A 12969-nucleotide genomic window follows, 5' to 3' on the forward strand; every position below is an offset into this window, starting at 1 on the left:
TGAAAACTCAGAATTCCCCACTTTTTAAATTGCTCCTGTTGCCAAATTTTTGACAGCAGGAACATTTAAAAATGATTTTGATGGGAATTAGGGTCTTGGCCTTTTTTGCCAGATTAAATGTCCCTATGAAGTCTAATATGTGTCACGAACAGAAGCAGACATTGTGACACAAAGGAGAATGAGCGCTTCTGCATTGTGTACCTTTGCATGTTAAGATATGGACTATGACTCTTACACCTGAGGGGGAAACGGACTGACTGAAGGCAGGGTGATCATAAAACATAACTGGTTCTTTGGGGGAAATTAAGGCAGTAAGAAATAGCATGAACAAATTATCCTGTGGAAATGAGTTCAGAGCCCTAGAAACAACCTGTCACAGGTAAAAGTGACCCAGGGTAAGCAAAAGAGCATATGTCCCCATAGGGGGAGATTTCTAACTATTATAAACTCCCTAGACTCTTCTCAACACCCCAGCTTTCTCTGTGCACTCAAATTTTGATCAGAAATTACAGTAATTGGCATTGGTGTATTGTTTGTTGTCATAGGAATTGTACTAGTGTAAAATTGAAAAAGTGCCATAAAATGTCCTCAGACCGCTGCCTCACCTGCACTTGTGTCTCATTACAGTGTAAGTATTCTCTAAAGTTTGCATTAATATCAACCGTTTATTTGAAAATCCTTATTCCAAGTTGCAAATTGCTTGGAAGTAGTGCAAAGAAAAGACTTGGTCTGAATAGAGTCCGTGTGTGAGTGGCCTTGAGTGGTGGAGGTTACTCAGATTGGTGAGGTGGGTGGTCAGGGGTGGGTTGTGTGGGGATAGTGTTTGTTAACAGTCTGAATGGCCCAGGGGAGGAAGCTGTTTGTGAACTCTTTCTCATTTCTCCTGAGGTAAGACAAATATGTCCCACTCACAGATAATGTTGCCAGTTTTACCTGTCATAATGGACAATTTACTGTGTTCCACACCTCCATCCTATACCTTCAGCTCTATACATCACTTATTTGGGGCATTTATTATTTCAATTTGATAAATGCTGTGAATGTTTCAGAGATTATTTATACAGTAAAAACGCAAACATAAATGCAAAACAAATAGTATTCTGAGCCTGTGTTTTTGTATGTAAGCCCAAAGTCATGTAACAGTCTTGTTTGTTTGCATTACATTAAGATGTCTGACTATACAGTTAGTAAGAATAAGAATAAATCATCAATGATTTGAAAGCTTAATTGGAGGAGGAGAAAAGAATGAAAATAATGGGCCAAGTTAATTGTTTTCACATACTCAGAACGAGTCCTTGTGGTTACTAAGCTGATTCTCAGGCGTAAAGTCAAGGGAATATCCTTTTAATTAACAATTACTATGGTTCAGAAAATAATTTAGAGTCCTCAAATATAAGTACTCAATTTAGGTCCCATTTTATTGAACAGTCAGAGTGATAAAAACCTGTTCAGTGAATAAATTGAACAACATAGACTGCATTATATTTGGCACTCTACCATCCTAACATTTGCTCATTATGCTGAAGCTGAATGGGAATTTTCTGCAGAGCATGAACTACACATAAAGGTGTTATAGTCAATCAGAGGGTGCATGAAAGTTAATTAAAGTTCTGCAGGAGAAGGATATATAAGGGGTAACTGTGGCTGGTTATTGTCCTGAAAAAAGCCCCAACCTGTTGGAAAACTATACAATATTGCATATAAAGAAAAGTATGCTATCACGTTGTAATTTTTTAAATTACATTCATAATGGTTTTACAGGCTGGAAAATAATAAAAACCTTATTGAGGATGCTTATTATGTATGTTCTTGAGGCCTTTTGATCAGTTCCTATCAGGTTTTACAGTTTGGATCCTATAAACACTCAAATAGAGGAGGAATTTATAACATTAGGAAAAGATTTTGAGACATTTAGATAAGCTAAATGGTCTAACAGTAATGTTCATTAAAAAAAAATAAAGCTATGCTAGTTTTCCAAAAAGTTGATTCTTTTCATCTAGACCTAGCGTTTTCAGGGGGAGAAACATTTAATCACTTGGATTTCCTTACCTGAATGATTGAGCATGCATTAAAACAAGCAAACAAACAGACAGACAGACAGACAGACAGACAGACGTATTTAATTCCTCCCTTGCAATAATCCGACAAATATGGGTTTGGGTTAAAATAGGATAACAGTGGAGGAGTACAGCTCAAACATTTTGGAAGAGGCAAGTGTGAAGGTTAAGATGTTTTGGGCATGTGCCTAGGTGGGAAAGTGGATATATTGGACACATTAGACAGGGGGTGTTGAATATGGAGCTGCCAGGCAGGGGGACAAAAGGAAGACCTCAGAGGAGGTTCATGGATCTAGTGAAGCAGGACATGCAGAGGGCTGGCGTGACAGAGGATGCTAGAGATAGGGTGAGATGGAGGCAGATAATCTGTTGCTGCTGTGATAACCCCCTAAAGAGAGCAGCCAAAAGAAGGAGAAGATTCAAGTATATAACTTGTGCAGTAAGACTATAACTTTTACTTAATTGAAAAGTCTAACTTTTTTCCCATGCTAATTTTCTGCAGTGATTTTATTCCTAAAAAATGTTCAGATTCCCCGACCCCTTTCTTCCAGATAATGATCAAGGAAATGACGTCAGAGTTTCCACCCTTGATTGCTAGGAAGCGTCCCACTTCGCATCTCCGGGGGTTGTTTATACTCCACCCAGGAACTACAGGGGCAGGGACGGATAGTTGGAGACGCGCATACAGCGTTATAGTCAGATACGTTGCTACTATTATTTTGCTGTAAGTACATAAACTTTGCTATGTCGTTTTTTAAGTATTGTTTTTGCAAAAAGTTGCACATCGTTTGTGTCAGTCCAAGTTTACATCATTAAAATACCCTCAGAACAAAACCGCGGTCAAGTGAGCCCTCACATGCGAAGTCGCAGTAAAGCTAGCCGCACCTACAATATTGTTGCACTTTTCTTATTTATACATATATATACCTGACCTTATCCCCAACTAAACAAAATTTAAGTATTGCAGTACTGTATTTTTGATATTGTCTATTTTTTTTAATGTTATTACAGGGAAACTTAAGGAGGTGATGCAAATATTTCACTGTATTCTTACTCTCGGTCATCCCTACTCTTCCTCTTCTGCCACACAGCTCTCCAAAATCATTAGAGTTATCCTTATACATTAACACTACCTCCACCTGTCTCTTCTTCTCGTGCATACTGGCTATTAAAGGCTCTTCAGCTTCTATACAAACTGAGGAGGTGTGCTATAGCAGCAGGTGGCAGTTTCCATCTAATTACCCTTACCTTATAGTGGACCAATATACTTCAATCAAAGTAATGGGGGATCTGTGAAAGTTGTAATTAAAGATGGGAAGGTGAGCAGCTTCAGGTTCTATGTGACTATTATAGATCTGGAATATGATACATTTAAGGCTTCTGTTTAAAAGTAGTAAACTATTTTGAGGACAATAAATAGAACCTGTTTTAACCCGAGGTAATGTGTAAATATATATGTGCTGTCTATCTTTCAGGCAACAGACGCACGCTTCAGAGTCTCTCTTGGCTCAAATTATCTTACTGACATCTTTCTGACAGAAAGAGATAAAGGAATTTATTTGGCGTCATCTGGTGGCCATCAGTGACACAATGTTGTTGAACTGAAAGTCTTGGGTGAGAATTTGGGCTGTACTTGATATTTACATCAAAAATATATAGATATGCCTCTTAGCTACCTGTTCCTAAATATAAGTCCACTCTTTTTTTTCTTAATGTGCATTTTAAGAATCTGCCAAAAAGGTCACGAGGGATTACTACTATACTTGGGAGTACTGTATCCCTAGACAGGCTGAAATCCTGGAGTTTATTCCCCTTCACAGTCTGGACCAGCCAAAGATCCTGTGGAATCGCACAGACTCTCAGATCAGACAAAGCAGGGCATGGGTGGAAAAACATAAATGAGAGCTATCTTATCTCACTCAGGCAGACAGTGGCTGCTACAACTTGACCAGGGTGCAGCACAAGGTGATGTGAAATTTCTGCATTTTACCAGATTAAATGTTCCTATGAAGTCTGATCTGTGTCACTAACAGAACTAACACTTTACTTGAATGCAAAGACAAATGAGCACTTCGTCGTTCCATAGCCTCAGGCCATTAAGATGTGGGCTGTGACTTTTACGCCTCAAGGGGAAATGGAACCCAGAACACTGATGAATGGCAGTCTGATCATAAAAGATAATTGGTTCTTTGACAGAATTTGGACAGTCATGGATGGCATAGAAATGAATGCTGTAGAAACAATAGACTCTGGCACCTTGGAGTTCAGAGACCCAGAAGGCGACCTGGCCTTGAGTGCACAGCTTAACGCGAATCGAGGTGAGCAAAAGAGTATTTCTCCTCATGGGTGGAAAAGTACTAATCGTTCTAATTTAACATCAGCCCCACACACTCTACACAGTATCCCCTAACTTTGTCTGTGCTTTTACAGCATTTATTTCAGAGAGTACATTACTCCCTGTTATTGGCTTGGTTGCCATCATTGTGATCATCTGCATTTGCTGGTGTTGTAAAATGAACTGCAAGTCTTCTCCTCAGACTCAGACTGAAGGCTCACCTGAGCCTAATGTATATTGTCATGTAAGTATTCTTTCAAGTGGAGATTAATAACAGCTGTTTTAACTTTTAATTAAATATCCTTATTTCAATTACAGGATCAGGATCAACCTACAGGTCAGCGTTATTCTGGTGAACCACCTCCTCCATATTGGTCCTGTCAGCCCATGAATTTTCATGTTCCTGAACAACCTACGGGTACCTCGTCTGAGCCACCGGTGGGTGTAAAGCTTGATTTATACTTTTATACTGTTTTGAAAACAAGTGATCTTTGTGTTTTGGCCTGCTGATCGCATGCGTTTGCTATGATGTGTCTTCTCTTTATGTTAGTCTTATTTTATAGAATCTTAAAGAATCATTAATATTTCAATGGATCTGAGGCAGTTATTCAGTTGCTATATTTGTTTGATCATTATTTTTGTTCCTGAAAATGAAGTTTGTTCTTTCAGTCAGTCTTTTTAGCAATAAAGCTTCTTATTATGGCCTGTACTGTTGTACCCAGCCTATGCTAGAGGAATGGAATGGAATGAAGAAATTTTAAGAAATAAACAAATATTTTGAAAACAAAACAAAAGAAACTATTACTTTTCCACAGCACACACACGTCATTTGTCTCATCTAAACTGCCCGCCGAATTCATATAATAGCTCAATTTGTAATGTGTTTTTTCACACAATCATGATTGTTAATTTTACAATTATTGTCAAAGGTAAGTTACTTTAAAAAGAAACAAATAGAAGGTATGGTAAAAAAACACAGCATAAATCAGAAAATCTATTACAAAGCTATATTGTCTTTTTACTCAAAAGCATTAAATTGTAGCCCCAAAAGAGGAAATTCCCTTAACATTTTGTCCTACTTCGGTTTTATCACTATAAAAATCCTTCTTGCTATGTGGACTGATGTATATATTTTTTTCTTTTCACAGGCATATCATGAAGTAAGTATCCATGTGAACCCATTTGAGCCTGAGGTACAAAAACAAACAAACAGAATTCCCCCATGCGCTCGCAGAAACCAGAAAAAGGCTGACTCATTTTGTTCATTGATCTAATGTACCTTTCTTTTCTTTTTCTTTTTTTTTTTCTCTGCTATCTCAAGGTTGCACTTCCAGGCAGGTGGAATTCCACTCCACATCCCCCAGTCAGCTCAGACCCCCTGCTCTCAACCCTGGAACCACACTTTGATCTGGAAGGAGTAACAGTTCCCTCTGCACCTTCTCTTAGTTCAGAGTTTTAGAGCTTAAGTTCAGATGTTGTTTTTTGCACTCAAACTGACAGATATTTTAACTATTATAAATTATTCTCTGTTATCTGTGGTTTGTTCCTCCAATGTTAAACATGCAGCAGTCTACCCCCTTAAAAAACAGAAAAACAAAAACAACATATATAAATTCTTCTTGACCTCACCTAAACCCTCAGATCATGTTGTATGTGTTAAACAGGTAATCTTCTGTACGGATTGACAAAGTTTTATCTTCTTATGCTCCTCTCTCTTCTGGAGTCCCACAGGGTTCCACTTTGGGTCCCCTTTGATTTGCAACTGCTGTATGCTACATGCTAACTCTTGGGCACATCTTGGCCTGACATGTTCAAGATCGTCACTTCCCTGCAGATAATACACAACAAACTCAATATACGAGACGTCATAACAGGATATGATGTCCAATCTGGAAGGAAGGAACTGGATGTCCAAATTTTTTTCTGAAACTGAATAATGGAATTTATTGTATTTACACCCTCTCCACCCAGCACAAACTTTTTGTTTTTGACTCCAATTTCTCTTTTGATTTGCACGTGTCTAAAGTTATACAGTTGTTTTTTTATTCATCTTAGACAGATATCTGTCTAAGCTGAATAAGCTGCTCTAAGCTGCTCATTCCAAATCAGAAAAGGTTATTCGTGTTTGTATTTCTTCCAGATTTGGCTGCTGTCATGCTGTTAACTCATACAGCATTCATCATAACATCCTCAGACTTCAAAATGCTGCTGCAGGCTTTTAATATATAGAAAAATAAGCAGTAACGTTACACCAGTCCTCACATGCTTCCACTGGCTACCTTTTAGTTGTAGAACTAATATGAAGATTTTATTGGTGGTTTTTAAGGCCTTATACACTCCTGTCTATATCTGCTGCTGATGCCATGTGACCCTGGCTGTTGCCTGAGATCTTCCACCATGGCCTTGGTTAGTGTTGACTTGCCTGTCCACTAAATGCGATTAAGCCTTTCCAACTTACGACCCATTGAAGATCTCAGGCAGGCAAACTTTGAAACCTTTTAAATGTCTTTCTTAAAATTGATTTTTATCATCTGACTTTTTAAAAATGTTTCTGTCTTTTAATTGTGGGACTGTATGCAATCCCTTGTTTCCATTGAATTTAATATTGTATTTATTTCCACTGAAATAGTTTTGAATTGCTTTTTTTTTTTTGTTTAGCACTTTTTAAACTTTAAACATAAAATATTATTGAAATATAAATGAATGTTAAATATATAATAAAGGATAATGTTACCACCTTTACCAATTACCATAAACTACTTTAAATTATTGTTTTATATCTCTATCTGTGCCTCCTGCTCCATGTATCACTTCTTTGAAGGTTTTATTATTACCTTTTGAGGAAGGATGGGGTATTTTTTTTGAAGAATAGCTTTTATGTTTTTTTATTAAAAAAAAAACCTGCACATCTAAATGCAATGCAAGTATTACTCTCACTGTATATTTTTGTATGTAAGTTGGAACTTTTATAACCTTTTTGTGAAAACTGAAAAAGTTTTGAGGCACTTGTTTTGTGTCAAATTGTGATAATTTTCTATGGTCTAAATCTGTTATTTAAAAATGCACATCTAAATGCAATGCAAGTATTATCCTCACTGTATTTTTTATAGATTTTGTAAGCTGGAACTTTTATAACCTTTTTGTGTTACTTTGACAGAAATGCTTTGTTCATAAAATACATGTCAAAATCTGGTCTTTCTTTATGGTCACTTTTACTGGTTAGTCTTTCAGTTTTATAAAATCTGGATTCTTTTATGAGTAAAGAGGCCCATAAAATATGGAAGGTGCATAACTGACCACATATATATCTTTGCTATTTAGTGTCAACTGTGTTACAGCTAAAGCTGAATGGGGATATTATGTAAATCTACACATAAAGCTCCCATAACTCACTCAGAGGGTACATGGATCTTAAGTTTATTAAAGGAAATTTCACTCAAAACCACAATTAGTCTTGTAGTGGTAGAAAAGCTGGGAGATTACCAAAGTAATTAGAATCTGTTGATTCTTAAAATTAACGACAACAATAAAAGATATCCAAGATGAAAGTCAAGATACTATTTCGACTTTAATCTCAAAATTTCCAATTAATTCTCCAAAATAGTATTTCAATGAGAAATTCAACATACAAATTTGAGGATAAACTTGAAATACTATTTTGAGATTAAATTCAAAATATTATTCTAAGTTATTTCTCAAAATAACATTTTGAAATTTGTCTTGAAATTTTGATTTTATTCTAAAAAAAAAAATAAAAATTCCCCTCTCGACTTCCAGGCCATACTCAGCATAGATGTTTCTGTACACTAAGCTGGCCACTCGGTTATGGCGTTCCATGTATGCCCTTCCTGTCAGCATCTTGCATCCTGCTGTTATGTGCTGGATTAGCTCAGGGGCATCTTTACACAGCCTGCACCTGGGGCCTTGCGTGATGTGATAGACCTCAGCCTCTATGGATTTTGTGCTCAGAGCTTGTTCCTGTGCTGCCATGATTTGTCCCTCTGTGCTGTCTTTCAGTCCTGCTTTGTCCAGCCACTGGTAGGATTTCTGGATGTCAGCCACCTCCTCTATCTGCCGATGGTACATGCTGTGCAGGGGCCTATCCTGCCATGATGGTTCCTCCTGTTCCTCCTTCCTTGTTTTTACTGTTTAGCTGGCTCATCAGGACTTGCCTGACTCTCTGCATTTGAAGCTTTCCAAGCAGCCTTTCCATGGTTCCCATTTCCCTGTGGGCCAGTTACTTGTAGCTGTCTTCAATGTCTGCAATGTTGTCTTCTGGTAGTGCGATCCTCTCGGTTCTGATTACCTTCCCTCCCTTTGTTATCAACTACACTTCTCCAGTCCAAACGACAGATATAGATATAGATAGATAGATATTCATGTGTGTATAATTTGCAATAATTTGAACAATATTGTTAAATTTAATAATAATAATAATGATAATAATAATAATAATGACAGCAATAATTAACCTTTAATAAAAAATTATTATTATTGTTGTTGTTGTTGTTGTAAAATTATATTTCTTTTTATTTTTCGTGGCCCTAACAGCCCCTCGCGAATCCTTTATCGAAGTGACGGGATGAGGCCGAGTCACACCGAATCCTCTTGTTCGGTATTTTAACAAGAATTTCCGTAAAACCCTTAAACGCATCACGAGTGCGCTGAAGGAAACGCCCTTTGGGTGGGCTCACAAAACCTTCTTCTACTACCCATGTATTTATGTAGGGTTGGTGTAATTTGAAGTCTTTACATACTAAAAGAGGTACAAATATCCCCCAAACGCAGGGTGCTTTGTGCCTACTGTTGGACTCGGAATCGCTGAATCCCTGCACATCATGATCTTGTTGTTGCTTCTAGTTGCCAGTCTTGGTGTGGGTAAGTAAGGAAGCTCATTTCCACGCTAGTAAAGCAGCTTTAATAATGCTGAAGTCTGAGACTCAGCATCAGTGCTCAGCATCACCCTTTATTATTGTATTTAAGTGCAATTTTCTTAAGTCCGATAATACTGCATATTAATGAACATGTCAATGTAAATATGCCAGAATTAGCCAAAATAAAATACAATAATAACATACATTAATACTTTTTCTCTCCTCTCCAGGCCTTGCTTATGTTGAAAATCATGAAGTGGAGTATGGAAACAGATTCAGGATGAGGGTGTCAAGAAGGGTTCACTTTATCGAGTTCATCCCCAAGAACAAATCAGAAGGGACGATCTTGTGGAACCGTGACGAAGCTCCGCCCAGAGAGGGCAGTAGATGGAAGATGATTGGGACCTTATATACCATCAATTCTTTAGCCCAAAAAGACAGTGGCCGCTACATATTCAAAGACAACTATGGGGAATTGATGCATGCGAAGATCATTGACGTAAAAGGTGTGGATCTTTTTAGTCCTTGATTTATCTATTTTTTTTCTTTTTCTACAGGTGTGCTAAACGTTTACCACAAGCCTATAGTTGGATTGACCTACAAAAACAATGAGAGCGTAACACTAACAGCATATTTAAAGTCTCTAAAGCCAAACTGCGGTATATAACAAATATGCATTTAGTTAAGTCATATAGCTGTATTCTCTGTAAACCGGATTTTATAAAGTCCACCAGAGCAATGCAAATCTAAAGCTCAATAAAGGACATGTGGATTGGTTCGTTTGAACCCTTTTTAAAAAGACAGGTTCTGGTTTTATGGAGATTCTCCCAGCTCATCTTCAGAAGCATCATACACGACAGTAACTTAATTTTCCTTAAATCTGACACAAAATAATCGAAAACCTTACACCAGGAACCAAGACTATTTCTGCAAATACAGTTTTTGTCATTTGTATTGTGTCACTTTGTATGTCCCTCTCCTGTCGTCAACCCCTCCTCTAGAGGTGTCCCTGCTTCCTACAGATTCCTCATTCATTAGTGCATTAACTTAAATATCACTTTAATATTTTCTTTATCAGAGGTCACAAAGAGCTATACCCTGGAGACTAATGAAGTCCTGAACATCACTTTTGATCTGGAACCGCACTCCTGCAACATTTACTTCTTCCCTGGTGAAAACAGTAAGACTGCGATAGTCCTTAAGGGCAGGCTGCAGCATGATTCGAAACAAGTGGATTGCGTGGGGTTTGAGCTTTTAAAGCCATGTGGGATTGTACACAAGGCCATCCAAAAGACATGCATCGGACGGTTTGAAGTCAGAGATGATAATGATGACAAAGCCTTGGTAGTGTTCCTGGAAATGGAAGGTAAATAAACTATGTTTGGTCATTTTCATTATACAGTATACAGTTTGCTTTGAGCTGATTAACGGACTTTGTTTCAGAGCCACAGTTCAGTCCGACTTACCTCGGTATTGGTGGTGGTGCGTTGTTCGTCACACTGTGCTGGTGTTGCTGCAAGCACTGCTGTTGTGGTGAGAGCTCCTCAGCAAAGGACAACTCAGAAGCAGCTGAGGAGAATGATAGCGAGCCTGCTGTGTATTACCATGAGGTGAACATGTTCTGCTATTATTTTCTTTTTGTGTATTTTTTTTTTAGTTGTGTTTATATTGTCTGTTTAAATCAAACTGCAGTTTGAACCTGTGGGACCGGGATCAAACCAGCGCTGTGAACTCTCTAATCCACCCAACACTGATGAGGCTCCTGATGCTCCAGTTGGCCCGATGGTTAGTGTGTGAACTCAACTCCCGAGCCATTTTTATTCTCCTCTCTTTCCTGCTATTAATGTGTGTTGTTGAACTCTGCAGATACACAGTTCTGCTGCTATGGATGCTCCACCTGCTTATCGTGAGGTATGACCTAAGTAAATGTTCAATGCAGTTTTTAAATTTATTTAAACTTAGAAACAAGACTTGGTTGTTGCTTGTAATGTGCAGTGACACGTCTGTCTTTTTCCTCCAGGTTACACCGCTGGCGAAGCAGGAAGAGGCTCCAACCATCACTCCCAACTCTGACGCTGAGCCACGGTTTGAATTGAAGGGGACAGTTTTCAATTCTGATGCCCCACTCAGCTCATCCTCAACGTACTGTGATGTTTATACCTCAGAAAAAATCAACTTCCTCTGAAAACCTTGATTTTGAACCGTGTTCTTTAGTGTGGCGGTGAAGGGATAGTTTGACATTTCAGGGAATACGAGTGTCTGACATCATTTTTGAGCCAAGAAAAAATGTTTTCAAACCACTGGTAAATTTACAAATTTATGTTTCTACAGTTAGTTTTTTATGGATAAAAAACTTTAGAACCAAAAACATTTTGAAGCTTGTGTCTTCACTGCTGCCTGCTGTAGTTCCATATTTATCAAGGAGAAAGAAAATGTGTATTTTCAGGTCTTCCTCTGTCTTTTTGTTTTTTTATGCTGTGATTTTTAAGGGATACTGCACATTAGTAAACACTACTGTAAAAACATTTTTCTGTTCTCTATAGTTCAGTCAGGAATACATTATGCATTACAGACCACTCTGAATGTGATATTTTTCAGGGAAGATATATGTAGAAGACACGTCATTATTGGGTCCTTAAAAATCAGCTCATCTCTTTGGTGTTTACATTCACTGGTTGCAAAAACTTTAAAAACGGAGGTTTTACAGTTAAGTGTGAAATCTGAGACAGATTAACTTAAATAAGGGAAATATTTTTAGCTTCGGAGACACTTACATTCACAGTTAGTATGAAATGTGAGACTGCTAATGAAGACGCTTATTTTAGACTTTTTTGCTATTGCTGCTTGTATGAAGATTTCACGTCTTAGTCTTTATCGTATCTGTAACATTTATTTACAAGTGCAATACCCCTTCATCCTGTGAAAGTACTGTCGATTGTGTGAATTAGAGCTATATTTGGGACTTAATTATACATATGTTATTTAAGCACTTTCTGAGAAGACTATATGCTCTAAAACCTTTAAAAAAAAACCTTATGCACATATCAGCATGTATTTAGACTGTTACATATAGCTTTAATCTGTTACATTAAAGCTATATCCTATCTCTACAACTTGTTTGGTATTTGTATTTGTTCCCCTGCACAGTTTACCTTCAGTAATACTTAAAGCACCTTCTACAGTGTCACCAGAGAGCCAAAAGCTCATCCAAGCACATCAATTCCTTTCTGCCATAGCAGCTGGTTCACAGAAGACAGGAAGCAGAGCAGGAATCAAACTACAACTGATGATTTCTGTCTTGAGAAGAAAAACAACAGAACCTCAGACCTGTCTGGCACAAGTACGAATTCTGTGTAGAGACATTAAAAAACGTTTATCAGCTCATCATTTAAGAACTGGAGTATGCATTCAAAGTGACTCATTTAAGTACTGGAACAGATTTTTTTCACAAATACTTAAAATTAATGTTTTTGTTTAGCTTTTCCCACAGTAATTGGCAATCTCTGCTTAGATTATATCAGAGACACGTAGGGATCCTTTAAAGGCTATAGTATGTATGCTATTGTATAACAAAAATGTGACTTGAGAAAGATGTCCACTTTCATTCTCTCACACAGGTTGACTGAAGGTTTGTTTTGCTTTTTATGTTTTTGGGGAAGTGTAAAAAGATGATTTTAAGTGGCTGAGAAAAGTTTGGAAGGAG

The 12969-nt window shown here is 37.6% G+C and overlaps 2 protein-coding genes across 9 annotated transcripts; both read left to right on the forward strand.

The window, feature by feature from the left end:
- The first annotated feature begins 2632 nt into the window (after window positions 1-2632).
- On the forward strand, window positions 2633-7584 carry LOC102079518 (tensin-1). 8 transcript variants are annotated; one of them, XM_013267938.3, is made up of 8 exons: window positions 2633-2781; window positions 3533-3671; window positions 3784-4022; window positions 4117-4375; window positions 4488-4636; window positions 4711-4830; window positions 5541-5585; window positions 5714-7584. In XM_013267938.3, the coding sequence occupies exons 4-8, from the start codon at window positions 4159-4161 to the stop codon at window positions 5849-5851; spliced, it is 669 nt and encodes a 222-aa protein (XP_013123392.1). In that variant the 5' UTR covers window positions 2633-2781; window positions 3533-3671; window positions 3784-4022; window positions 4117-4158; the 3' UTR covers window positions 5852-7584. The 8 variants fall into 8 exon arrangements, 7 of the variants coding, with proteins under 7 accessions (XP_013123392.1, XP_013123393.1, XP_005466411.1 ...); XM_013267939.3 differs by having other exon boundaries at window positions 4144-4375; XM_005466354.4 differs by having other exon boundaries at window positions 4254-4375.
- Window positions 7585-9042: 1458 nt separating this feature from the next.
- LOC100698134 (uncharacterized) lies at window positions 9043-12376 on the forward strand. Its single transcript, XM_005467691.3, has 7 exons — window positions 9043-9270; window positions 9497-9772; window positions 10345-10632; window positions 10710-10876; window positions 10959-11051; window positions 11133-11177; window positions 11287-12376. Exons 1-7 carry the CDS (start codon window positions 9231-9233, stop codon window positions 11449-11451), a joined length of 1074 nt encoding a protein of 357 aa, XP_005467748.1. The 5' UTR covers window positions 9043-9230; the 3' UTR covers window positions 11452-12376.
- Window positions 12377-12969: the final 593 nt, after the last annotated feature.

The sequence above is a fragment of the Oreochromis niloticus genome, linkage group LG2 (assembly GCF_001858045.2).
Source record: "Oreochromis niloticus isolate F11D_XX linkage group LG2, O_niloticus_UMD_NMBU, whole genome shotgun sequence".
In the NCBI taxonomy this organism is placed as follows: domain Eukaryota; kingdom Metazoa; phylum Chordata; class Actinopteri; order Cichliformes; family Cichlidae; genus Oreochromis; species Oreochromis niloticus.